A 24,975-nucleotide genomic window follows, 5' to 3' on the forward strand; every position below is an offset into this window, starting at 1 on the left:
CTTCTACTTTCTATTCTATTGATGTTTTTGGCCCAGTGAAATGACCATATTTCAGCGCAAGATATAACATTTTTACCTATTAAGAGCATGGGTTGGTGTTGGTCTTTCTTTTCAATTAACTTGTTTTGTGTTATTTATTTATTTATTTTTTTTCAGATTTTTGCTTTTTTTTCCCCTTCCTTTGTTTTGGTTTCCCTTTTCTTGGTGGTTCTCCTTTCGGATGCCTGTGGAGTCAATTAGCTGCAAGGCGTCCTACGATCTATTGAATTTTTGAACATTGGTTTCTCTAGTTTTGAAAGTGCTTTGCTCAATTATCTATCCTACCTATCCACTATATAATCCACGCTTCTCGCGTTTCAGACTTTTCTCAAGTTAATGATACTGGATAGATCACCCAAAACTGTCAAGTATGTTGCATCCGCCTGCCAATTTTTCTACGGACATTTTCACCAATGCAAGCTTTTATTGCAGCTGCCGTTCGATATTGAAATCGATTTGTGATAGCTCACTTCGGTCCCTTGACCGCTTCAGTGTCCATATATCGTCGATTACTTTTTTGTTCTATCTTGGTCTCTTCATGCAATGCACTGCTCCCCTCCGGCCAGGCGCAGGGAGTGCCTGCATCCTTCTTATTTGCTTTGCTAATTAGAGTAAACATACCTTGGCAGGATTACGCCAGGTACGATTAATATTGATCACTGCCGCGTAAATTTTCTGGATGCATATGACTAGTCTTCTATCAGCTCTATACTCCACAGTACCAGTCCTATTTCGAACTCACCGCTAGACATGGTTCTACCGTTCTCATCATAATCCCTTACATTTCCAGTCCCCGTTGCCACAGCTCTTCGTTGACCTTTGCTTCTTTCAACGCTGGGGACCCAGTTGGATACATTTAAGAAAGCATGGAGAACAGAAGAGAAAGAAAGTGCTCTAAAGGCCACTTGTGGGCTCTGCAATCCTTTCTACGCACTGAATTTTTCTTTTTACCTATTTCTTTTAGTTATGCCTATGCTGCACTAACAGTTGTAGTACGATTCGGTCATGGCTCCTTCTCATAGTAGGCTGGGTCTGTTGGCTTTATTATGCCTTGTTCAATGGATATCATGTAAGGATGTTCAATTTAAACTCAACCTCACATGGGAAAATTACGAAGTGGCTGGGGCCACGCGAAAGATGATTCTCAGCAATGGACAATTTCCCAGTCCGACTTTACGATTGAAACAGGGCGACAAAGTTGAGTTTCTAGTCAATAACTCAATGCCTTTCGCGGCGACCGTTCATTTCCATGGTAATAACCTCTTGTACCCGCTAAAAAGCTCTAGTTAACTTCTGTGATCAGGTATTGAGCAACGAGGTACGCCGTGGTCCGATGGTGTACCAGGACTATCACAAAGACCGATAGCCGCCGGCGATCAATTCCTCTATACATGGACAGCAACGCATTATGGGACTTACATATACCATGCCCACACCAGAGGCCAAATCGAGGATGGACTTTATGGGGCCATCTACATTCAACCAGATGAATCAGTGGAGAAGCCATTTCATTTGATCACCGATGACGCAAAAGAGCTACGGGCCATCGGTAGGGCGGAAATGGAGACGGAGCCTATCATCCTCTCCGATTGGCGTCACTTAACATCTGAAGAAATCTGGCAGGCCCAAGTAGCCTCTGGGTTTGAGAACTTCTGTGCCAATGCGGTTTTGATTAATGGTAAAGGGTCTGTACTGTGTCTGCCTCAAGACCGCATCAACGCACTCACCACACCTGCTCAGAGGGGAGCGCTGAGGAATAATACGCTTACCGATATGGGGTAAGCCACATCATCAATCTGTTTCTATACTCTTTCTAGAATATCCAACTATATACTAATCTATCCCAGGTGTTTGCCTCTTGGGGACCTTCAGAAGATTAACCTAACACCACAGGGTTTCCTTCGCGGATGTACACCCAGCCAAGGCCCGACCGAAATATTCGAGGTAGAATCAGCTTCGCAGTACAGAAGCTGGGATTTAATCAATATAGCTGGCAGTCTAGAGCTAGCATTCTCGATTGACCAGCATCCTTTGTATGTCTATGCGGTCGATGGGCGTTATATCGAGCCTATTCGAGTCGACGCGATTACTATCCCTATTGGTAGCAGGTATTCTGTTCTGGTTAAATTAGACCAACCTGCTGGTGAATATACAGTTCGTTCTGCCAATACCGGAGCAAACCAGATCATAAATGGCACAGGCATCATGAGATATGGAGCTTCTACTTCCAACCAGAAGATATCTCAGCCATGGATTACTGAAGTTGGCACCAACGCCACCGCAGATACGGTGTTCTTGGATGAGACGAGGGTCGTGCCCTTCCCGGTGGAAGTTCCTTCTTTGCACGTGGACCGGACATACATATTAAATGTCGATCATATCGGGGACTCGTACATCTGGACATTGGGTAATCATAGTTACCCACAATCAAATGAAGAAGCGACCCCTTTGCTTTTCAACCGCAGCTCCATCCCCACAAAGTACACCATCACCACATTGAACAACACTTGGGTGGATCTCATCGTCAATGTGACGACTGGAGGCCAGCCTCCTCATCCAATCCACAAGCATTCGAATAAGTACTTCGTGATTGGATCAGGATTCGGTGCTTTTCGCTATCACTCAGTTGCCGAGGCTGTGAAAGACATCCCTGAAAGCTTTAATCTCCGCAACCCACAGATACGCGATACATTTTCCAGTCCACCTGCCGGCGCAGGCCCCTCGTGGCTTGCGATCCGATATCATGTGGTCAATCCGGGTCCTTTTCTGCTGCATTGCCACATTCAACCACATTTGAGTGGCGGCATGGCTTTGGCCATTATGGACGGCGTTGACACTTGGCCTCGTGTGCCGGAAGGGTATGAGCTGCCAGCTATAAGTAACTAAATGATCGATGTTTCATATAGATATATATTAATATACTTAACGGAATAGATAAAGACTATACAATAATTCTTCAGGGCTACAACATAAGACCTAGGTTAATTAATAGCCATACAATATTAGAGTATTGTATTACATCCCAATATTAGTTATTTGTCTGCAGTATCGAATACCTTCGTTGGATGGAAAGAGCTTTTTGATCCATGGTACAAGAAAAGAATTGTCAAATTGTGTCTGAACGTCAGAGATAGCAACAATGACTGCATGGAATAAAGCCAGCTATATACACCTTTGCCTGAGGCCAACCGTATCCTACCCCCAGGCATCCCATTCGAAAGGCGTGAGTGAGGAGGACGCGTCCTTTTTCTTGGGACGAGTCTCATGGAACCTCTCTCTATTGGTCTCCAATGGTAAGTGGATTTTCGCGATTGTTTGCAAGTTCTGGTTGTACTCCGCTTCTTATTGGTTCAGTTGGCGTGAAGTCATGTTGATGTGAGACGTGGCTTACGGTCAACCGATCTGGTCCCTTCCTGGCGGATGGATGATCACAGCCCGGTCTTTCAGTCCCAGTCCTATCAGTTTCTAGGCAGTGGCGATGCCGATCATAGCCTTTGTGATGCTTTATAGAATATCCTCAATCAATCAGGTCACAACAATACTACGTACAAGTAGTAGCTAGAACCACCTATGATTTTCGAACATGATAGTCCGCAGATCTATACAGCAACAAGGACCAGGGCTACGTCAATCATGTGAACCTGCATAAAGTTACATAAGTGAAATGTTTAGTCAGGCTCCACCCCATTCCAAATCGGTCTTAGCTCCGACACACCCCTCCAAGAAACCCAACCAAACACTTCTTCATACCTCATTCAACAAACCCCCAATAATAAAGAAAACCAGGAGAGAAAATATTCCAAAAATGGGTCCCAAGAAGGGCGGCGATAACTCCAAGAAGGCAGCCGGAAACGCCCGCGTACGTGAAAGCCCCCCTTCCCTATCCCGATCTGATAATATGTTCGGATCTGATAAATCTGAGCTTGCTTTTTGTCTTTGCCCCGCCCCCGCCACATGGCTGTATGGCACGCGACCAACAAGATATATATGGATTGTATTGCTGATGAGTATGGATTTGAAATAGAAAGCGGAAGCGGCTGCCGCTAAAAAGGCCGTTGAGGATCAGAAGCGTGCAGCTGAGGAGGATAAGCAGTGGGCGAAGGGCGCTAAGGGTAATAATGCTAAGAAGTGAGTGTTGACCTTTTGTCTGTCTCTTATTTAAGCAGGAAGGGGGAAAGACTTCCAATGTGGGGTATGGTTTCTCCGTTCGTGCAATTAGTATGCTAATCAAATTCCCAAATCCAGAGAAGCCGAGGAAGCCAAGAAAGCAGAAGCAGCCCGTAAGAAGGCCGAACGCGACGCTCAACTCGCCGCCGAAGAAGCCTCCCAACCCTCTAAGCCTAAGGGCAAATCGAACCAACCGGTCAAGAAGTCCCGCGGATTGGACCTCTCCCAGCTTGACGACCAGCCTGCGTCTCGTAAGGGAACGGCTCTCAATGCCTCGGGTATCGATAACGCGTTGGACGCCCTGTCACTGACGGGCAAGGATTCAGCGAAGATCGATCGCCACCCGGAGAGACGGTACAAGGCTGCTTATGCGGCGTATGAGGCGCGCAGGATGCCCGAGGTGGAGCAGGAGAATCCTGGTCTGCGGAGGCAGCAGCGCATGGACCTCATTAAGAAGGAATTCGACAAGAGTGAGGAGAATCCATTCAACCAGGTGCACGTCGCTTTTGATGCATCGAAGGATGAGATTGCCGCTATTCGCGATGCGGAGAGGAAGAAGACGGAGGCCAGATTGACGAAATAAAGCCGCTTTCTTATTTCGTTTCAATTGGGGTTTGGCATGTTCCCTTAAGGAGGAAGTGCTCCTCTGGGCGCTATTTTTCACACAGGACGCTTGAAATGGGTCCTGTTGTCTTGATATACCCGGCTTTGGCTTTTTGGTTTCACGGTGAGTTCACGACGGTGGACATAGATGGGAGAATGCCATGTCTAAATTACGTCACCGTGGTAGGTGGTTCATATTCTTATGGTGATGATTGATGTCGTATAGTATAGATTTGTCTAACAATAAAAAAAACAAAAGTATATTCTATACCCCAAGTGACAACAGTACTTAATAGCCAGAATCGTAGTCATAAAGTATTCAATATCCGACAGGCCAATCAATCGCTGTCAGGAAATGGTATCATGCAATCTAATATCCAATACAGAAGGAAGAAATAAACCAAGACGGGTCATCCAAAATCGGATGGGCGTCTATCCCATGACTGCCCGGACATCCCACACATACAGACTTTCGTCCCATCCCACACTGGCACACCATCCCTCACTTCCGAACATACACCAATCGACTCCGGTTACGAACTCTGTATGACGCGCCATTCGACCCATCTCCACTCCCATCGTTGGACTAGGACCCGCCCGCATCGAGTCGACATCCCCAACAACTCCAGGGGGAGACTGGTCGTTCCATGCACGACAGGTCATGTCGTAGCTTCCACTAAGGAGAACATTGGATAAGTGCGGCGACCAGGAGACCTTGCGGATAGCGTAGTCATGTCCGACCATCACGGTTTGTGGGCCCTGCTGCGGGGCACGAATGTCGAAGGTGCGGATCGTCCGATCCACGCCCGCGGTGGCCAGGATAGACGGTCGATATTTATTCCAGTCATGCGTCAGAGCTTCGGAAGGAGGACAGGCAGCTGGCGGAACGCCTGGTTTACCAGGAATCGGAGATACCGGGGTCGCATGGATGGGGATCTGGAGAGTGAGGTGGTTGGAGGCGGAAGCCGGAGTGCGAAGGTCAAACAGACGGATGTAAGAGTCGGACGTAACACAGGAAAGGATATCAGGAGAATGTGGTGAGAAGGATGCGGAGTAAGTGCAGCTGTGTGTAGGAAGAGTGACGAGAGAATGCGGACGATCGGGGGTCCAAACGCGCACAGTACCGTCCCAGCTGCTGGAGCAGAAGCGGTCTTTCGCGACGAGATTCCAGTGCACACTGAAAACTTCACGGTTGTGTTCCTTCCAATTCTGGACGGGGAAGTCGCTCAGATTGCAATCGAACAACTTAATACTACCGTCACCGGAGGCTGTAAGAACTTGGTTTTCGTGAATCTCAGACCATGCAAGATCGTAGAGCGAGTCTTGGGTGGTAAACCTGGAATCGTCTGGTTAGAATGGATTGACTTGGTCATCTTCAATGGAAACCTGTACCATTTCACGGGTGCAATTCCGTTTGGAGTCAACTCCAAAACGTACATCCGCCCATTTCCCACGAGTCCAAAGTTGGCCGACGCGGCGACGGCAGCCGGTTATCGAAGAACGGGGAGTACTTAACCGCACAGCCGTTATAGCCCTCCGTGCGAAAATGCAGCATGGTTCTGGAGGATGGTCCGGGGCGAAACCACGCTGTTAATGTCACAAGGAGGTAAGTAAGTCGAAAAGGAGACGGTGGTGGTCGTGGATTAGCGACTGCGGTAAAAGATCATGTCGCAAACTGAATGGCGACTGGAATCAAATGAACGTGTTGCGGGGAGATTCTCACCTCCTTGAGCCGAGGTCCATTTGCCGTGATTGGTGGAGTCCCCGTGGTTAACGGCAACGTCATAAGAATTATGTTGTATTGATTGTATATCCACTTTTAACAACTATATACATTCTCCCCTCAACAACAATCTGCCGAAGTACGTTCGATTCTTGCATCACCATGTTATATCTATTACAACCCTCTTAAAGCCGACATCCCTAGCATTGTTGACCGACCTAAAGCCGATTTCCTCTTCACAATGCAGATGATCATGTAGGATGGACGCATACCGCAGTTACAACTTACCCCAAGAGCCACACATATATCAAAAATACTAAAGATAAAGGATCATTCTGGCTATGAACAGCTGACTGACTGCACGCCGGCCTAGTATCGCGACTTGAGACCATCACATAAGCCCTGATACAATGCTACTCTCGTTTAGCATAAAGATGCAGCTTTCTAACGAGAGAAAATCATGGGAATAACTTGTCACGCTCTAAAAGCCACTCGTCATGATGCTCCTGCTACTAACTCGTGTATGTGTTGCCAAGTGATGCCGGATTTCCGAGATATCGGTGCAATGCTGCTTTGCCGATGCGGATATCCGGGTTCCTGAAGTTAAGCCGATTCTCTCGGTTTACCTTTCTTTTATTTTACCTGTGATTATATCTCCAGTATCTAAGATACCCCAGATCAATCATGTCAAGCCGTGCAACGCATCATCTCCGGGGCTGCTACTCTCGCGCCCTTCGAACTACATTAGCTTTACACGCGTCCAACATATTGTCTAGTCGGTGCACGCGTCCATCAACTGTCAGACCAATTGTATTTAGTCAGAAACATGATTGGCAATTTCGATGCTACGCCAGTTCAGCGCATCCACCCTTTATGCGGCTAAAACCAAGATCATCTGCGTTCCCTCCATGGCCGAATCCATCTCCGAGGGTGTCCTGTCGACCTTCAACAGACAAGTCGGTGACTACGTTGAACAAGACGAAGAAATCGCCTCGATCGAAACTGACAAGATAGATGTCGCCGTAAATGCCACACATAGCGGAACGATCACAAAGCTACTTGTCAGCGAGGGTCACATCGTCACGGTGGGACAAGCTGTTATTGAGATTAGCCTCGAAAAGCGCGATACAATGTCACAATCACCACCACCGCAAGCGGAGCGAACTTATAAACCTCCTCAGGAAGCCACTCAAAAACAACAAACGCCTATTAGGGAAACAAGGCCCTCCCAAGAGTCAACGAAAGAAACGACCTCGACACCCACTCCTCTGCCCGTACCACACAGCCAAGGTCCGGTATCAGCCTTCCAAGGCAGTCGATCAGAGAGAAAAGTAAGCTCATTCATCCATTCTATGTACCCATCAGGTAGCTGATTATCGAACCACCAGGTCAAAATGTCTCGTATGCGCCTGCGCACGGCAGAGCGTCTGAAAGAATCGCAGAACACAGCTGCGTTCCTGACGACGTTCAACGAAGTAGACATGAGCAAAATTATGGAGTTCCGTTCGCAGAATAAGGATGGCGTGCTCCAGAAACACGGTGTCAAGCTGGGTTTCATGGGACCGGTGGCGCGGGCCTCCGCGCTGGCTCTTCGGGAGACTCCGGCTATCAATGCGTCCATTGAGAATGACGACAAGATTGTCTTCCGCGACTACATCGACCTTAGCGTCGCCGTTGCGACGCCCAAAGGCTTGGTGACACCAGTACTACGTAACATGGAAAGCCGGAGCATCGTGGAAATCGAACAGGGTATCGCGGAACTAGGTAAAAAGGTGAATCGCTCAGAGTTGCTACTAGCACTTGTATATATAATCAGAATCTGTTCACTGACATCTACCGTTCTTAAGGCTCGCGATGGCAAATTGACTATGGATGATCTGACCGGTGGGTCCTTTACGATCAGCAATAGTGGAATCTGGGGTTCGTTGTTCGGCACTCCCATTATCAATATCCCGCAGACGGCTGTGCTTGGGATTTACGGGATCCAGCAGAGACCTGTAGCTATTGATGGGCAGGTAGAGATTCGACCGGTAAGTCCTTGCTCTCTGTTCTGCGTAAGTTGGTAGATTATTCTGACTCTACCAGATGATGTATACTGCGTTGACCTACGATCATCGGCTAGTCGACGGCCGTGAAGCAGTAACGTTCTTGACGCTGGTCAAGAAGTATCTTGAGGACCCGGCTAGTATGCTTATCGCGTGAATTGCATTATTGTAAGTAGTATATTTATCTTTTAAGATCACCGCATCGATGTTAGTCGATATTCCACTTTAGAGATGTGGAGATATCCATAGTAGAAGAAATAGAAAGAGGCCCATGGGGGACACAGAAAATCTCTTTCTCTAAACCCAGGAAACTGAGACAACACATCGGCTAAAAGTCCGGCAATTCCTCAAGCCACCGAAAGGCTCCCGGCGAGATGCCATTACACCGATTCGCACTCACACTACTGTGCAAATAACATATACAAAGCATCCTATTAACCAGCATGCGGGGAACAGAGATCATCGGCTTCTAGATCATTTATAGAGTCGCAACCTCCCCACCCCTTTGGTGTATATATACCCATGCCTATTATATGTACATATAATCCCTAAGCCGAACCCTAATCCGGCTGGTCTCCCTTCTCAATTTCATGCAAACAATATAAGCAAAGAATAATAACCGCAATGTTAGTATCGCGGGCACGATACTTCGCTCGTCAGAGCAGAGTCGGCTCTACATATCACACACACCGCTGTCTTTTCTCACCCCCACAACAACACTATGCCGTTCCGGCTACTGCACACGCCACCAAGGAAGAAATAGTAAGTATCGTTCGACATGGAAATTCTGGCAAAAAAAGGTTAACTTTCCCTCTCTAGATCCACAATGATGACTTTCTGCAAGGAAGCGCAGCAACCTACATCGACATGATGTATTCGTCGTGGAAGAATGACGCATCCTCTGTACATCTTTCATGGCAGGCGTATTTTCACAATGTCGAGAATGGCCATATACCCATGGACCAGGCATTTATGCCGCCTCCAGGTCTGGTGACAGGATCGTTGAGGACATCAATTGCAGCTAGTTCGCGAGAGGATAGCTCCACTGTCAAACAGTTGAAGGCGATTCAGCTGATCCAGGCGTATCAGAGATGGGGACACGAGTATGCAGCTACTGATCCGCTAGGAATGGTGAACGAAGGAAAGGTTCGTCGGAAAGAGCTGCAATTGAGTCACTATGGGCTCAGTGAGCAGGATCTCGATGTCGTGCTCACCGTTGGGACAGGCTCTGTGCAGGATTTCACATCCGATGAGCCCAAAACTCTGCGGGAGGTTATCGCTGCCTGCGAGGAGACTTATTGCAGCACGACGGGGATTGAATACATGCATATCTCAAATCAGGAGCAAGTGGACTGGATCCGAGCTCGTATTGAGGGCGCACAGCGCTATCAGTTCACTGACGAGGAGAAACGACGTATGCTACATGGTCTCGTCCGCGCTACTAGTTGGGAAAAGTTCATTGCGACAAAGTTTCCGAATGAGAAGCGGTTCGGGTTAGACGGTGTCGAGAGCTATATTCCTGCGCTGGAGGCTGCGATTGATAGGTCAGCTGAGAATGGTGTTGATAAGATTGAAATGGGAGTTGCGCATCGAGGCCGCATGAATATGCTGTACAATATTGTCGGGAAGGATGGGGCATCCATGTTCCTTGATTTCGATCCCAAGCGGACCTCTTATTGGGATATTCCGGGGGATGTTAAATATCATTACGGTAGTAGTGGTGAGCGCGTGACACCGTCCGGTAAGAAAGTGTACATGAATGTGCTGCCTCAACCATCGCATTTGGATTCAGTGAGCCCGGTTGCTATGGGCAAGACGCGCGGGATCCAGGATCGACTTGCGGATGGCCAAAAGTCCGTAATGATGCTAAATGTGCACACGGATGCGTCCTTTGCCGCTCAGGGCACTATATATGAGACTTTGGGGCTGTCTGGCTTGCCCGGGTATAGCACTGGCGGTACGCTGCGCGTGATTGTTAACAACCAAGTCGGCTTCACCACAGATATGTGGCAGGCAAGGTCGACGCCTTATTGCACAGATGTGGCTAAGATGCTGGATGCACCAGTTATCCATGTTAACGGAGACGATGTCGAAGCGGTTTGCTCGGCGGCGATTATTGCAGCTGATTTCCGCACACGATTCAAGAAAGACTGCGTGGTCGATATCATTTGCTACCGGCGCAACGGACACAATGAGATGGATCAAGCTTCTTTCACTCAGCCTACCATGTACGAGCGGATTGCTGATAAGGTCCATATTCTAGACCAGTACGAGGCAGGGCTGATTGAGCAAGGCATCATAACACGGGAGCAGGTGGAGGCCATAAAGAATGATGCATGGGACAAGCTTACGCAGTGTCTGGAAAAGAGTGGCGATCATAAACCTGATGCCCGCGAGTGGCTAATCGACTCTTGGAAAAGTGTGAAATCACCCGTGGAGTTAGAAAGAGAGACACTACCACCAAAGGTGACAGCCATTGACCACCAGGCTATGGAGACTGTATCCCAGAAACTGGGAGCTGCGGTCCCCGAAGGTTTCGTACTACACAAGAATCTAGAGCGTATCCTCGCTCGTCGCAAGCAGACAGTCGACTCTGGAAAGGATATTGACTGGGCAACAGCTGAGGCTCTCGCTTTCGGCACACTATTGCGAGAGGGCACGACTGTCCGTGTTTCCGGGCAGGATGTAGAACGAGGCACCTTCTCTCAGCGACATTCAATACTCCACGATCAACAGTCCAACAACACTTACATTCCACTAAGCACCCTCGGTGAAGGTCAAGGTCTCTTCAGCATTACCAATTCATCGCTGACCGAGAATGCCGCGATGGGCTTCGAGTACGGCTATTCGCTAGCTGACCCAAATGCACTAGTGATGTGGGAAGCGCAATTCGGAGACTTTGCCAACAATGCTCAGTGCATTATCGACAATTATATTGCATCATCTGAAGACAAATGGCTCCAAAGGTCGGGTGTGGTCCTTTCCTTGCCGCACGGATACGACGGCCAGGGGCCGGAGCATACATCAGCTCGATTGGAGAGGTTCCTGCAATTAGGAAATGAAGACTCAAGGTCTTTCCCATCATCTGGGCAGCTGAAGCGGCAGGATCAGGATTGCAATATACAAGTAGTATGCATGACCACCCCGGCCAATTACTTCCATGTCCTGCGCCGGCAAATCCATCGCGAGTTTAGAAAGCGTATTTATCCCTCTCCCTTTCCGATAGTGTCGTAACACTAATTAAATTATTAACTTAGCACTTATCATCCTCTTCTCCAAATCTCTGCTCCGCCATCCCCTTGCTCGCTCCGATATTCGAGACTTTACTGAAACGCCTTACTTCCAACCTCTTTTGTCTGAAACTGAGCACAGCAAAACCATAGATGACCCTCAGGATATCAAGCGTGTCATTTTCTGCTCAGGCCAGGTCTATGCTGCCCTCTTCAAGTACCGCCAAACCCATGGCCTGAGGGATACAGCCATCACACGAGTCGAGGAACTCCATCCCTTCCCTTGGGAACTAGTACGACAAAACCTGGATACTTACCCCAACGCGAAGGATATCGTCTGGTGCCAGGAGGAAACACTAAATGGGGGTTCCTGGAGCCATGTGATGCCGCGCATGGACCTCATCTTGCAAAAGACAAAGAACCACAGAGATAAGAGGGTGAGGTTTGCAGGGCGAGGGCCGGCATCAGGTGTGGCTGTGGGGTATAAGGCATTGCATGCACTGCAGGAGCAAATGTTGTTGAATGATGCTTTTCAGTTTGAGTAACTGACTCGCCGGTAACTGTTCAACGCCATCTATATAGAGCTAGAATTCCCTAGTTGGTAGCTTCCCCTTCATAGTAAACCCAAGAAGAGTAAATTTGGCGAGGAACTTCCGTGTCGTTCATGGTCAAGTTGTCTGATGTGTTAGAGGACATAATCTTACAAGCATAACATCCAAGGATATTTTGGGGATGCTTTCGAATGCAGTAAAAGTAGTCTTCAATCGAGATAGGTGCCTAACATGTCTTCGGCTAGCGCGCCGAAAGAGGCCGAAGAAGATGTTTCTAAGTATGCCGTACCAATATATATATACATCGGATCTCGAGCGATTCACGAAAGGTTGAAAAGCTCCCACATGAGGCCATCAAAATCCGGTACACCAGTCAATCCAAATGACTCCTCAAACGCGGGGTCCCCAAACAGTTGCAATGAGTCTGATTGATCAAGTGTAGCTTCCGGGAACCCTGTGTTGAAATCACCAAAGCTGGTTGGGTTTGTATCCAAGTCTATGAGCTCCTGTTGTTGGTTTGTTGCGTCTTGTCCCAAGGGCAATTGGGAAGAGATATTAGAACTTTGTTGCATATGATTCGTAGCTCGTATTCTTGAACGAAGCCGTGGAGTAGCCGCTGACGCTGCCGAGCCTCGACTTTTCAAAAGTCGCCTCATAGTCACACCTGAGATGTCATCGATACAGTCCCTAGCTCTCTGGGCTTCAAGCCAATATTCGCCGATACTGCTCAGAATATTGAGGGCGGTGGTTATATTTTTTGAGAGCTCATCTATTTGTATATTTGTAGAAATATCTGGCAACTTCCAAATGCTGTGAAGCACCACAAGTGTGCCCAGAAAAATTGAATGGACAACCAGCCGGCTATACTGCAGGGAGTCATGCTTATACAGTTCCCTGAAGCTTTCCAAGAGTTCCATCGCGTGTCTGAAACATAGGATGGAAGAATCTTCGGATGGATCTGGAATGGCTGGACTGGGGCGCAAGACTAGTATCATCATCTCATGATATTTGATTTCGCAGAGCTTGGCGCTCATGTTGTTGATATTGTCAGCATGTGGTGTCTCGACCTTCCAGGTTTGCAGACGCTCTAACATCTCCCTTTGCCAAGCGAATATGTCTCGAATGGGTGGATAGGCGTAGGCTGGTGGCTCTCGTGATATACTGTGCATGACGTACTTGATTTCCGAGTTCAGTCTGGCAGCTTTGAATAAGTGTATGCCAAATGATATATGAGAAGGTGGCTGGTCAGGTGATCTTTCTTGGGCATCAGGTCTCATCAGCTCAAGGTCCGAGATGTCCATAGGAAGCTATAACCATTAGTCCCACAAGCAGAAGTAGTCTAAGTATAGGCGAAGTACTCACACGCAAATCGCACGCTTCGTCCCGGATACCCACCGGTCGCCCCATCATTGTCCCTATCGTCCGGTCAAATGTATACACCACCCAGAAAACCCGAGTTCTCATTTCCTGCTCCAATAGAGAGATTTTCAGAGATGGTGTGTTTCGTATATCCCGCTGTAACCCTAAATCAATAAGAGAAGCCAGGCACTGGTAGTTTAGGTTCCATATATTGATTCCGCAAGATGGGTTGTGGAACCCATACACCATGAGTAATAGCAATGACTGCAATCCGCCCAAGGTTCCATCAGGAGACATATTACTAAAATGCTGCATTGCTGTCGCATAATATCCTTCAGCAGGCAGGCGGACTTTTGACCTCCGCGAGAGATCAGTGGCAGCAATAGCCAAAACCATGTACACCTGAAAGGCCACTACTGGGCTAACCTCTTCCGGCGAGTATATTTGATCTATGTAGCTCATATGCGACGGCTGATGCAAAAAGGGATAAATGATGTGAATGGTTTCAAAGTATTTAGCTGATAATTCGGCAGCAGTTTCCCGTCGCGGGGGCAAAGTAGCGGGTGTGTGAAGAATCTCTGCTGCGAGAGCGGTCGACTCTCCTGATAATGAACCCACGGAATCATTGGCAGCATTCCGTCGCTTCTGATGCCGACCGGCACTAGAGAATACGAGATTTGCAAAGAAATATCCGCTTGAAGGCCCAATATAGCGGGGTTCGCCTCCGGGTGAGAGCGAGACAAGTCCTATCTCATGGGCCTGTCGAGACTCCATCCGAGAAAGAGAGCGCAATGGATGAGGTGGCCAACTTTGATATTGCTGTCTGCTTTGCCCCGGGCCCTGCTCCTCGCTTGGGGCAAGCTCTCTCTGAGGACTAAGGATAGACGTTTCCTCGTGGTCCTCAGTCAGGACTGGCTCTTCCTCCTGGGAAAGGTTGTCTCTGGATTGTTCATCCAAGTCAACGTTTGGACAATTTTCTTTTACTAGTGATTCCAGCCATTGTATTCGTTTCTCCATGCTCGCGATATACCTGTTCAAGGTTAGAATTTATTTTTATCTAGGGGCAGGTTAAGCACTAACGAGCGCTGAACAAGCTGCTTGCCATCATTGATACAAGGAGTATTAGCCTTCTGGCATGACCCACAGCGAGGAGTCTGCCCATCGCACTGTACACGCTAGCGTCAGCTGCAGAAGCTCACAAGTTATAGAGCAGAAGCATACGCGGATCTTCCGTCGTTGACAGCGGCGGCAGGCGGCGCGGTTCCGATTCCTCCTCGGCGAGTCCATGGTAGCGAGTATATTAAGATATGTATGGTAAGGTATACTTTAATCAGCATAATAAACTGAAATTCATCGAGAGAGGGTAATTGTGCAACGTACTCCAGCCAATGATCGGAGGGGAGTTGGAAGGGAAAAGATCGAGTCTTCGAAGTCGTGAAAATGGAAACGGAGTTCTTCCGCTGGGACGAAGCGGATCTCTTCCGAACGTTCCCGGTTAGCCCTAAGACACAGGGTCTACATGAAGACCTGATATGATTCTGATGTAGACAATTATGACAATCAACTGTTCAGACTACCTTAAAAACGTAGCACTTTTTTCTTCTTCCTTTTTCTTTTCTTTCCAGGAGTACTTAGACTCAAACACAAGTCCAGAGTCAATTGTCACGGTTCCCAAATTGAGATCACTACTGCTTCTCTTCCGCCGCCCATGGATTGTCAGTAGAAGAATGATAATATATGCTTATATAGACTCCAATATCCTCCGTAAATGCAAAAGAAATCCAGGATGTCAGACGATCCGTCTGCCCAAGATCATATCCGGGACTATCCAGTTTGAGTTCGATGAGACACCATTCAACAATATATAAGACAAGACTTACAAATAAGATTGGATAGTATCCAAATATGATTTGCCCATGTCAACCATCCCGATTTCCTTCATGAAATGTGCAATCCCGATAGCAATCTTTAGGTCATTCTCACCATGCACAGGCAAGTAGATCTTAGTTAACGGCGATAGATCTCCGCCTCGCATCTCGTAATTCCACATCAACGGGGTTGTCTTGGAGGCGTCGCTTCGGTCATCATGTTCTACTTTGATCTCAAGCTCTCCGTCCGGAATCTGAATATGATCAAATAGTTGCAAGAGATACCGTAACCCCTTGTCCACCGATGGGCCCTGTAGCCGAGAGCCCAAGGACCAGGCTTCTTCAAGTTTCGCCCGCGTCATACTAGCCGAGCACATATAGATTTTGAGGCGACATTTTGACGGCTCGATGCAGTCCCACGAGAAGAAAGTGTACGGGCTATACGAGTTAGACTCTTGCAAGTAACGGTCTACCATTGAAAACACCTCAGAGCAGTCTACCTCTCTCTGCAAGTCTTTAACCGTGTTGATCAATAATTCACGTGAGGAATGCCCAGAAACCTTGCATTTCAACCCCGGAAAGGCATAGGCTTTTACCGATATAGGGCTATCTCTGACAAGGTCGAAACCGAACAGCGTTTGCGTTCTCACATATGTGTCATCGATGTTGCTCTCTTGCAGCGTGGCTTTTTCGGTCGCATCAATATGTATGTTCTGAGAGACTGTGTCCCACAATCGCGGATCGAACCCTTTGAAGTTCAGTTCCGACAGGGTGAAGAGAAACTCCTTCGCTATATCTCGATCGTAGGTAACTGTCTCGGTACCTCGCGCTCCACTGAGGGGCTCAAAGGCTATGCGAACAGTTGGTTGCTTTCCATGCTGCTGGTAGTTGACACTGAACTCCACAGGAAGACCACTCCGGGTAAGAGTACTTCGAACTACTTGTGGATAGGGTCCCAGGAAAGGGACGACGACACGGGTGTAGAACTCAAGATACTGGTGTTGCTGCTCGATGCTATAGTCTGACGATATCATAAGCTTGGCTAGGATTGGGCCAGTTTTGTACCACCATTGCTTCCAACTCTTATTCGGAAATTCGAGTGTTTCGGTTAAGGACTCGAACGGCGTGGAATTCAGGGAGCAAGGGATGTGCATCATGGTCGGGGAGGCGAGTTTTGAGGCGGAAATTCAAGGCCTCAACTGGAAGTCCTGTGGTGTCGGTGAAAGCTGGGGCTTATTATGCCACGGTGCAAGATAAATGAGTTTGTCTTGTCGTCCGTTGAAACCTTACTTAAATGGCTTACGACCAAACAAGCAAGATTATAATCTAGTCTGCTTCGTAATTCTGCTTAATGTAACCCGGGGCACGTCAATGCGCACAGACAATTGTTCAGCAAACAACATGTTGGATTGGTGCCTTAGTAATAATGTCACAATCCCAGACATATGAATGGAGCATGAGCTTAGATCCTTGTAGAGAGCTTTCGATCACAATTCAAGGATGCTATTGGATTGGATGTTGCATCTCTGTAATCCTAGTCAAGACCAACTTTCGATGGCTTGGTTCTCATATATTCTTATCTTGGTATAACAAATGAGGAGTCGGTGTGAAGTTCGACCACATCTGACGCGCAATGAAACACAAACAATGCCCCTTCTACAGCCATCCTATAATCATCGAGTACGATTGTAGGTGGTCAGGCGGACTTCGGGGGTAATTTGGCACCGATGAACGTACCGGTACTTCGTGGACATCAAATGCGGGGAGTTTGGTTCTAGTGTATAGCTCTGTGATACCCTGTGCGAGGATATTTCGGTGAGCATGTTTTAACTGCATCGGATAAGCGAGAGGGGTGTAAAGTACTAGTAGTACATAGCTCTTCATATAGTATTCAGATGGTTTACTTCCACGCCATATGCTTCGCAGTACCTGATTGGCCACTTCCAGAGCAATCACGTGGCTTCCGGAGTGTCAATCGCATCTTGGACTTGAATCTTGCGTTCCGATTTCTCCTCACAACCCCATAGCCTTATATTACCCCATGGCTTCAAATTGGAGTCGTGAGTCCTATCTATGGACCGTTTCCTAACCCGAAAGAGGCCACGGCCCAGCTCACCAGTCCCGCAGACGGTATCACCATCAGAATCGCCACTCCCGGATGAGGACTCAACAGATGTAAAGTTAGCACTGCTCGTGTCACTTTTCCCGGAGATTGCACAGGAGACGCTTCTGGACGTTCTCGTCTCATGTAGCGGATCCGTGGAAGCCGCCGCATCTACGATCCCAGTACAAGCCCCTCCCACTAAGAAGCGGGTGGTACCGGGTACACCATCTGTACAGACGTCTTTGGCGTCTCTTGTCCTCCAACCAGGCGCAGGGAAAGAGTCACCCATCAAACGAAAACCACTGACTAAGAAGGGGAAAACCCTGCACCTATACTCCCCAGAGGATGTCGCGGCCCACACGCCATGTACAATTATCCACAATTTCCTTCCAGCAGAGCAGGCGAATGCACTCCTCTTAGAGCTTCTGGAGGAATCAAAGTATTTCTCTAGATATAAGTTCCAGCTGTTCGACCGAACAGTTGAGAGTCCTCATTCAGCTAGCGTATACGTTTCTACGCCGGAGGAGTACCGCCAGCATACGTCAGAGTACACGTACGGCGGGACCTACCGGTCAAATGTGCGTCAGATCACACCGCATATGCAAGCTGTTTCCGCCAAAGTGCAGCACATTGTGAACAGTGAAGTAAATCACCGCATCAAAACCTTCTATCCCGGTGGAGAAAAGCTCAAGTACCAGTCTCCTAAAGAATGGATGCCAAATGCCGCATTCGTCAATTGCTACGATGGTCCGTCAGAGAGCGTCGGGTATCACTCGGACGAACTCACTTACCTCGGTCCACGAGCTATCATCGGCAGTCTGAGCTTAGGCGTAGAACGAGAATTCCGCGTTCGACGGATTGTACCCAGCAATGATGATGATGATGATGAGGGTTCTCAAAGTGAGAAAGATACGCCTACACCACAATCTGAGCCGAAGCAGTCACGAGTGGCATCTGACGTTCGCGCCGATGCTCAGGGTCAAATCTCCATTCATCTCCCCCATAACTCTCTGCTAGTTATGCATGCCGAAATGCAAGAAGAGTGGAAACACGCCATTGCACCTGCCCAAACGGTTTCACCACACCCATTGTCCGGAAACCGCCGCATCAATATCACTTATCGCTGGTATCGCGACTCCCTGCATCCACGGAACACCCCTCGTTGTCGGTGTGGTATGCATGCCATTCTGCGCTGTGCTCAGCGCAAGCGGCAAACTAGAGGCAGGTATATGTGGATGTGCTATGGAGGCTTTGCCCCTGGCAAAAAGAGTTGTGGTTTCTTCCAGTGGGCTGAGTTCGATGACGACGGGGAACCAGTCTGGAATAAGAAGCAGTCTGAAGATACTGCGCCTATCTTGAGAAATTTTGTACATGAATAAGGTTTTGCTAGCATTGTGATCGAGATAATCAATTCTTATTATAGTCTTCGCGGTTGTCTGCATCATACCCCAACTGTATTACTTATTGCATGGCGAATCTCTGCGATGTAAGAAGAAAAGGGATAGTGCTTTTTAAGCCTGCATCACATTTCCAAAGTTGAACAAAAGCTAAAGAATCCCAAAATCTCATTCTCGATTATAAACCACTAAGTATAGAATCAGGGTACGTAGAAGCATAGGTATTTCACCCAGCCTGCAAGTGGCGAAGTAACCACCATCTCTCAACTAAAGTTGACTCGGCCAGCAGCAACTAATACCCCAACAGCAGTCTACAATATCAACCTGCTGCCATCTGGTAGTAGTCGAGTATTCACCTAATCAACGGTTCAAATTTCGAGCCAACGGATCGTATGCAAGAGCCTCGTGGATAGGGATAACGACGCTGTTCAGGTACATTGTAATGCCTGGCAAAATCAACTAAGCTTTCGAAGCGCTTGTCGTTGTTTTATTCAGCTAACTCCCATTGTCAGAGATAACAACCCATCCCCTCCTTCAAACCATCTCCTTCTCCTGGTCTGATTCCTGTTTCGCAGTGGGCGCTGGTGGAGAGATTGTTATATCGGGGACGTCAGAACTGGCACGAGTAGAGGCTCTCTCCTTCTGTCTCTCCGGGGGATTGATGCAGAAGAGGTAGTGAGTGTGAAGCCGACCACTGCAGGCCCCCGAAAGAGCCAGAGCCATTATGAAGATGACACCGATAAGGAATATCGGAATAGTAACCAGTCCAATGACAACAAAGGTGTCGTATTGATTAGCCATGCTTGTAGGTCTATTTACTCTAATGGATGCAGTGGGTATTCGGTATGCAAAGAGTTATGAGGATATCTTCTGTAGGCAATGATAGATCATGAAGAGAAGCCTTCTGCCCTGTTGCAAGAAATCGTAGATATACATTGATCAGCTTATTTGGGAAAGAGCGTACCAATGGATGGTGCAAGCAAATAAGGAAACAAGCGGGCCAGAGTTTGTACAGATATTTCTTTCTTTCCTGTCATACATGAACAATGAATTGGGTATAAATCGCAGGGATCGAACTAATGGTGCGCTTCTTCCACCCGTGGGGTTATCATCTCTTTAACTGAGGTCAGCGTGGTGTCGTCCAATCGAGAAAAACGAATCTGTAAGCTTCGGTCAGCGATAGCCACAATGGGCTGCCTTGGAGTGCCCAGCAGCTCATGAATCACTGAGGGGAGACTGTTCTTACCAAATCCTCAGTTCCTCCGCTTCGTGTCGCATTGCCAAACAATGTTGCTTCCGAATGACTCGCTTCGACCTCATCTTGGACTCGCTTGGCCCAAATCCCATCCCAATGCCAATCACCAGGAAGCCGCGCCTGCGGGATTCCTCTTTTAGTGCTAGTTGTAAGGGTCGCGTTGCTACTATCTTTTCTATGAGCCTTCCATGCATGCCAAGCGCTTGGATTCCCAGCAGCTTCGAGTGGCAATGAGTCGAGAACTGTTTCGTCATCGAATGTAGAGCGAATATAATTTAATAGGGCAGTAACCGGGACATTCTCCCTTATCTCGATGGATTTCTCTGCTGGTGTTGATGTAGCACTCTCCTCTCGATCATCATCTGCTTGATTCGTCGACGGAGATGTAGGTCTAGAGGCTTCGTTTGGGTTCTGAGTCAAGTCTTTGCTGGCTGCATCACCACCGGTATTGGAGCCACTAACACTCACGGCTCTCAAAGAGTCCGCTGAATTGATCACATTTCGTTTACCTCGGCCAAACCAGTGGGGAAATCCATGTCGGAGACTGAATCCGCCGGGCGGTAATCGCTCCTCATCTGAAGCACTGACGGGATCTTCGCTCGAAGCGTTGGTGCTAAAGGTATATGTGGTAAGGGGAACGATCAACGGATGGAATACATCGGTAGAGAAGGTCACCAAAGGTGGGAGATCGGGATATGAAGGCGGAAATCGGATCTGGAAACGGAGGATAGCAGAAGCATATGGACCTAAGCATTGCCGGAGAAATTTGGTTAGCTCTAGGTGATATCCAAGTATTTTGCCTATCCCAATCAACGGGATAATATCGTACCAGTACGAACGAATAAAACTCCCGTCCAGAGAGTGGGATCATTCGGAGCAGGGCTCACATAGAGTCCTAGAGGGGCCGCATGAGTTAAACTCGCACTAGTACAGTTGAAATATGTCAATTTGGCTTCTTTTTGTAACAACACTAATAGAGTAAATGAAACTTACAATTCCAGGAGAAGTTGGTGTTTACGCAGAGCGGGGATATTAGGCAATCTGGAGGTGGACATATTGCTGTATGAGACTCCGTGATGCTGCTGTTGAGTTACCGCTTAGGAACACGCGACGGCTGCTCTATTTTCTGGCAGAATCATTTGAACACTCCGCGGGATGGCTGTATCGTTGACACAGTTAGCATCTCCGATTGATCAGACCATAAAAAACGATTTGTTTTTTAGCCCAAAAACTTCACTGTAGTTCCTGCAATGTGCCTATTATGCTACATACTTTACAGATCCAACGAAGCCTTTTTGGTGGAATCTATAGCATTAAAGTATCCAAGTAAAGAACCCCTTTTCCTCGGTCGCAGGTTTGACTATGGCGGCTTCAGTAGACCGCCTTCCTGTTTTAATGGAGCGGTCAGGTCCTCCGAACCCTATAAAACAAACGAGTTATGTCCGCTATCTCCGAACACCCACTATGTATGACCACCATTTCTTGAAGTCCCATTCTCCATTGACTTCGTTGGAAATTCTACCTTGATAAGGTTATTATCATGCGCTCCTATCAATCCAATTCTCCACTGCCCTTGCGTCTGTCTGCCTCGTTGACGTCACCGTCATCCTCCCTATCGGAACAGGGAGTGATATTGAATTGGTCCAAACAAAAGGGATGCAAAGTACTGCGGACAACGCTGCCGAGCATTGACCATATAAACGCTTGTAGCAGCAGAAACGGGCTAAATACTCCATAGCCCTGTCTGAAGTAGGCGGTTGTCTTTTTGGCGCTCGGCGACTGTTTAGTTCTTAACACGGTGGCGCCTGGTATCGCAACAGCCCAAGGCGAGACATACATCCTGCCGTTATAAACTGTCTTTATGCTCTATCCTTCATAGGCTGACAGAATGGCATTCCACCAATGCACTTCATCGTCGCTGGCATCATCTCCGATGTCTACTTCAATCCTGCTATGTGAAAGTGGGTCCTCGCATCGGGGAGTCTCTTTCCTCAAGGTAATCATACACCGGTGCTCCGGAGATTTACTCAACAATTCAGACCATCGAGCACTCAGTATATAAGCCCAAGCAAGAACCAATACTGCAATGTAGTTACCCTCGTCGTACTCCTCGAGACCTTGAACGCCAGGCCATTCTGCGAATGGAGCAGAATCTGAGAGCTCCACATTCATCGCAGCTTGAGTCGCAAGTAGACGCGTACGGTGTATTTCTTTGGGCCCCAACTGGCAGTCCCCATTGGAAGTCTTCCAAGTCGAATGACCATTGACATAAAGAGCACCTGAGCTCTCGGTGCACTTGAACGGGGCCGACTCAGTTTCAGGAATCAACCCATGTCCAAGGAATGATGGCGTTTGGCCCAGTATGTGTTTGAGATCAATACATTGGATTGAGAGAGAACTAGGGCCTTCCAGGTCGACATAACTCGACCATAATGGATATCTTTCACGTAGCACGCGATCAAACGTCTCCTTTGTAGGCTGAACAACATCGTCGTTATCGTCGTCCATAATAAACTGGGGGTAATGGGCCGAACGAAATATGGAGATGTCGAACAGTATAGCATTCGCAAAGACACTGTTAAATGGCCAAAATAGCCTTGGAACTCCCCTCTCCTCGATTGTCGCTCGCTTATTAAAAGTACAAATGTTTTATAGAAGCAAAAGACGTGGCAACTAAAACAACAGACTGTGGTTATTAACTCTAACGCAAGGGATCTATATGAATAGGCAGCAATCAGGCAAACGCACCCGCCCTTATAGCATCCCGGCCTCTGTCCCACCAGATAGCCTTGGATACACATTCTATTAAACATCTCAACATAACTTATACAGCAATAAAAGACCAACCTCAATCACTTGGCATGGGTTGCATCTGTGTCCCTACCCCCACACCGGGATTTGGCCGAATGAACCCTAAGATGGTCATGCCCTCGCCAATCCCCTCGTAAATTCCACCTGCAATACCTTCGACCCACCAAGCAGCCAGACTTGACACCGCAACACCTACTTTCCCATCATGGAGACTAAGAACCGTTGTTCCCAGACTCAAGCTCCGTTTGCCCAAGCTATCGGCAGCATCCAAGCTCGCCGACACAACGCGCTCAGTAACCCGATGGGACCGTTCGAATTGGTAGAGTCGGTGCAGCACAATCTTGAGGTATGGCATCAGGAACTGAAGCAGGAGAAAGAAGTGAATAATACTCGAGGCAAGTAACCGGTGGAGGTAAGAGCGCTCGGCCGGGTGTCTTGGGTTCACAGGTTGGTTAACGAAGCCAGCTGCGGAAGGAGCAGCGAGAGAGTTGGAAACTCGGCCAGGGAGGCTTTTTCTGATTCTTGCAGTTTCTTCATAAGTCAAATCGGCCGGTAGGGCCTGGAGAAGATAGCATAGCGCATCCATGTACAATGACCGTACCAGGTGGCTGTCATAATCGCGTCGCTGGGCTTCCACTCCTGCATGTTGGAGGAATTGAAACGCTATATATATAGTTAGAGGCGGTCTTATACTTCTCTACATCTACAGCACATGTCAGTGTTGGTATGGATGCATACCTGGGACGACATGATTCCAGCGCAGTCCAGTCTCCTCTTCATATTTGGACATCGCAAACCCCATAGACTCTACACCCTTTTTTTCTTCGGAAGAGGTGATATAACTAATGTCCGAAGATTTCCCACAAACTGAAGAACCGCACGAGTCCTGATCGTTACTACTACTGCCCGCAGTAGCAGGGCGCTGCAGGTCACCCAAGGTCAAATCAGCTTTTTGTCCGTACAATGTCAACTCCGGCTCCGAGAAAGATGAGGAGAAGCTAGGATCCTTGAGCTTGTGGCCTGTTCTTGCCGCGTTTATATTTGAGTCCGACTGCGCCGCACGATGGAGCGAAGGATACAGACGGGGGATGTGTCGTCGAATGGCAGCCGGGAGAAAATCGGGAAGCCCCTGAGCGAGAATCATTGTGTCTCCCAGAGTTGCCTGCTCGTCCATTGTCTCTATTTTCTCCATGGTAGTCTTTGTGATAAGCGAAGGGCATCAGATGAGGGGCAATTTAAGGTCGGGACTCGGGTGATAGAAACGAAGCTTGGATCTGACGCAGCAGTGTCATAATATCGGGAGATATGATCACCAGAGAATCACGGTTCAGATGAGTTCCTTCGTCTTGAAAAGATCTTGTGAGCACTTTCCAGCCATGATGAGGAGGGCGAGGTATGGTTCAAATGACGCTGTAGATGCTTAAACATCCGATCCATGCAGGGAAAAACCGTTGAGACGCGAAAAACCTCCGAGTTTCACATGTCAAAGTGGCGATCTAACGACTTTTGACCCACAGTTGAAGTCGTTCCGATAAGGAGACCCTAAAGATAGACCCCAACTAAACCAGTCGGTCACTGACATCCAGAACCCTAGACAAACAAACAGGCAAACAGCACTCCGTACTTCCATACTACCAACGACTAGTAGTAGTGCCTACACATCAGTTACCGACAGCCTACAAAACATTGATAATTAGGGTGAAACTATGAACCTAACCTGGTATTTCTCAAGTAATTTGTGTGTCATTCCCAAGATCACGGGTACGCCCTGCCGATGATCACCCATCACATGCAGCCAATCATCGGGCTTATTGCTTACACAC

At 48.0% G+C, this 24,975-nt stretch overlaps 11 protein-coding genes across 11 annotated transcripts; 5 read left to right on the forward strand and 6 right to left on the reverse strand.

Annotated features, from left to right (window-relative positions):
- Window positions 1–1,176: 1,176 nt before the first annotated feature.
- Window positions 1,177–2,925, forward strand: ABOM_005081 (multicopper oxidase; the record flags this gene model as incomplete). The annotated part of the gene is made up of 3 exons (XM_022532210.1): window positions 1,177–1,291; window positions 1,343–1,817; window positions 1,887–2,925. The coding sequence occupies 3 exons, from the start codon at window positions 1,177–1,179 to the stop codon at window positions 2,923–2,925; spliced, it is 1,629 nt and encodes a 542-aa protein (XP_022390414.1).
- A 919-nt stretch (window positions 2,926–3,844) lies between these two features.
- Window positions 3,845–4,789, forward strand: ABOM_005082 (DUF1014 domain protein; the record flags this gene model as incomplete). Its single annotated transcript, XM_022532211.1, has 3 exons — window positions 3,845–3,898; window positions 4,064–4,167; window positions 4,285–4,789. 3 exons carry the CDS (start codon window positions 3,845–3,847, stop codon window positions 4,787–4,789), a joined length of 663 nt encoding a protein of 220 aa, XP_022390415.1.
- Window positions 4,790–5,241: 452 nt separating this feature from the next.
- On the reverse strand, window positions 5,242–6,248 carry pex7 (putative peroxisome biosynthesis protein (Peroxine-7); the record flags this gene model as incomplete). The annotated part of the gene is made up of 2 exons (XM_022532212.1): window positions 5,242–6,145; window positions 6,202–6,248. The coding sequence occupies 2 exons, from the start codon at window positions 6,246–6,248 to the stop codon at window positions 5,242–5,244; spliced, it is 951 nt and encodes a 316-aa protein (XP_022390416.1).
- Window positions 6,249–7,374: 1,126 nt separating this feature from the next.
- On the forward strand, window positions 7,375–8,734 carry ABOM_005084 (putative dihydrolipoamide acetyltransferase component of pyruvate dehydrogenase; the record flags this gene model as incomplete). Its single annotated transcript, XM_022532213.1, has 4 exons — window positions 7,375–7,863; window positions 7,921–8,304; window positions 8,380–8,562; window positions 8,618–8,734. 4 exons carry the CDS (start codon window positions 7,375–7,377, stop codon window positions 8,732–8,734), a joined length of 1,173 nt encoding a protein of 390 aa, XP_022390417.1.
- Window positions 8,735–9,201: 467 nt separating this feature from the next.
- Window positions 9,202–12,352, forward strand: ABOM_005085 (2-oxoglutarate dehydrogenase family protein; the record flags this gene model as incomplete). The annotated part of the gene is made up of 3 exons (XM_022532214.1): window positions 9,202–9,339; window positions 9,397–11,776; window positions 11,835–12,352. 3 exons carry the CDS (start codon window positions 9,202–9,204, stop codon window positions 12,350–12,352), a joined length of 3,036 nt encoding a protein of 1,011 aa, XP_022390418.1.
- Window positions 12,353–12,678: 326 nt separating this feature from the next.
- Window positions 12,679–15,004, reverse strand: ABOM_005086 (Zn(II)2Cys6 transcription factor; the record flags this gene model as incomplete). The annotated part of the gene is made up of 4 exons (XM_022532215.1): window positions 12,679–13,665; window positions 13,721–14,747; window positions 14,798–14,883; window positions 14,939–15,004. The coding sequence occupies 4 exons, from the start codon at window positions 15,002–15,004 to the stop codon at window positions 12,679–12,681; spliced, it is 2,166 nt and encodes a 721-aa protein (XP_022390419.1).
- Window positions 15,005–15,593: 589 nt separating this feature from the next.
- ABOM_005087 (uncharacterized protein) lies at window positions 15,594–16,742 on the reverse strand (the record flags this gene model as incomplete). The annotated part of the gene is made up of 1 exon (XM_022532216.1): window positions 15,594–16,742. One exon carries the CDS (start codon window positions 16,740–16,742, stop codon window positions 15,594–15,596), a length of 1,149 nt encoding a protein of 382 aa, XP_022390420.1.
- Window positions 16,743–17,658: 916 nt separating this feature from the next.
- ABOM_005088 (putative CUE domain protein) lies at window positions 17,659–19,068 on the forward strand (the record flags this gene model as incomplete). Its single annotated transcript, XM_022532217.1, has 1 exon — window positions 17,659–19,068. The coding sequence occupies one exon, from the start codon at window positions 17,659–17,661 to the stop codon at window positions 19,066–19,068; it is 1,410 nt and encodes a 469-aa protein (XP_022390421.1).
- Window positions 19,069–20,162: 1,094 nt separating this feature from the next.
- Window positions 20,163–21,396, reverse strand: ABOM_005089 (putative ubiquitin-conjugating enzyme; the record flags this gene model as incomplete). The annotated part of the gene is made up of 4 exons (XM_022532218.1): window positions 20,163–20,253; window positions 20,313–21,087; window positions 21,171–21,265; window positions 21,335–21,396. 4 exons carry the CDS (start codon window positions 21,394–21,396, stop codon window positions 20,163–20,165), a joined length of 1,023 nt encoding a protein of 340 aa, XP_022390422.1.
- An 811-nt stretch (window positions 21,397–22,207) lies between these two features.
- On the reverse strand, window positions 22,208–22,849 carry ABOM_005090 (uncharacterized protein; the record flags this gene model as incomplete). The annotated part of the gene is made up of 1 exon (XM_022532219.1): window positions 22,208–22,849. The coding sequence occupies one exon, from the start codon at window positions 22,847–22,849 to the stop codon at window positions 22,208–22,210; it is 642 nt and encodes a 213-aa protein (XP_022390475.1).
- Window positions 22,850–23,189: 340 nt separating this feature from the next.
- Window positions 23,190–24,344, reverse strand: ABOM_005091 (uncharacterized protein; the record flags this gene model as incomplete). Its single annotated transcript, XM_022532220.1, has 2 exons — window positions 23,190–23,815; window positions 23,891–24,344. The coding sequence occupies 2 exons, from the start codon at window positions 24,342–24,344 to the stop codon at window positions 23,190–23,192; spliced, it is 1,080 nt and encodes a 359-aa protein (XP_022390474.1).
- Window positions 24,345–24,975: the final 631 nt, after the last annotated feature.

The sequence above is a fragment of the Aspergillus bombycis genome (assembly GCF_001792695.1).
Source record: "Aspergillus bombycis strain NRRL26010 chromosome Unknown contig00029, whole genome shotgun sequence".
NCBI classification, from domain to species: domain Eukaryota; kingdom Fungi; phylum Ascomycota; class Eurotiomycetes; order Eurotiales; family Aspergillaceae; genus Aspergillus; species Aspergillus bombycis.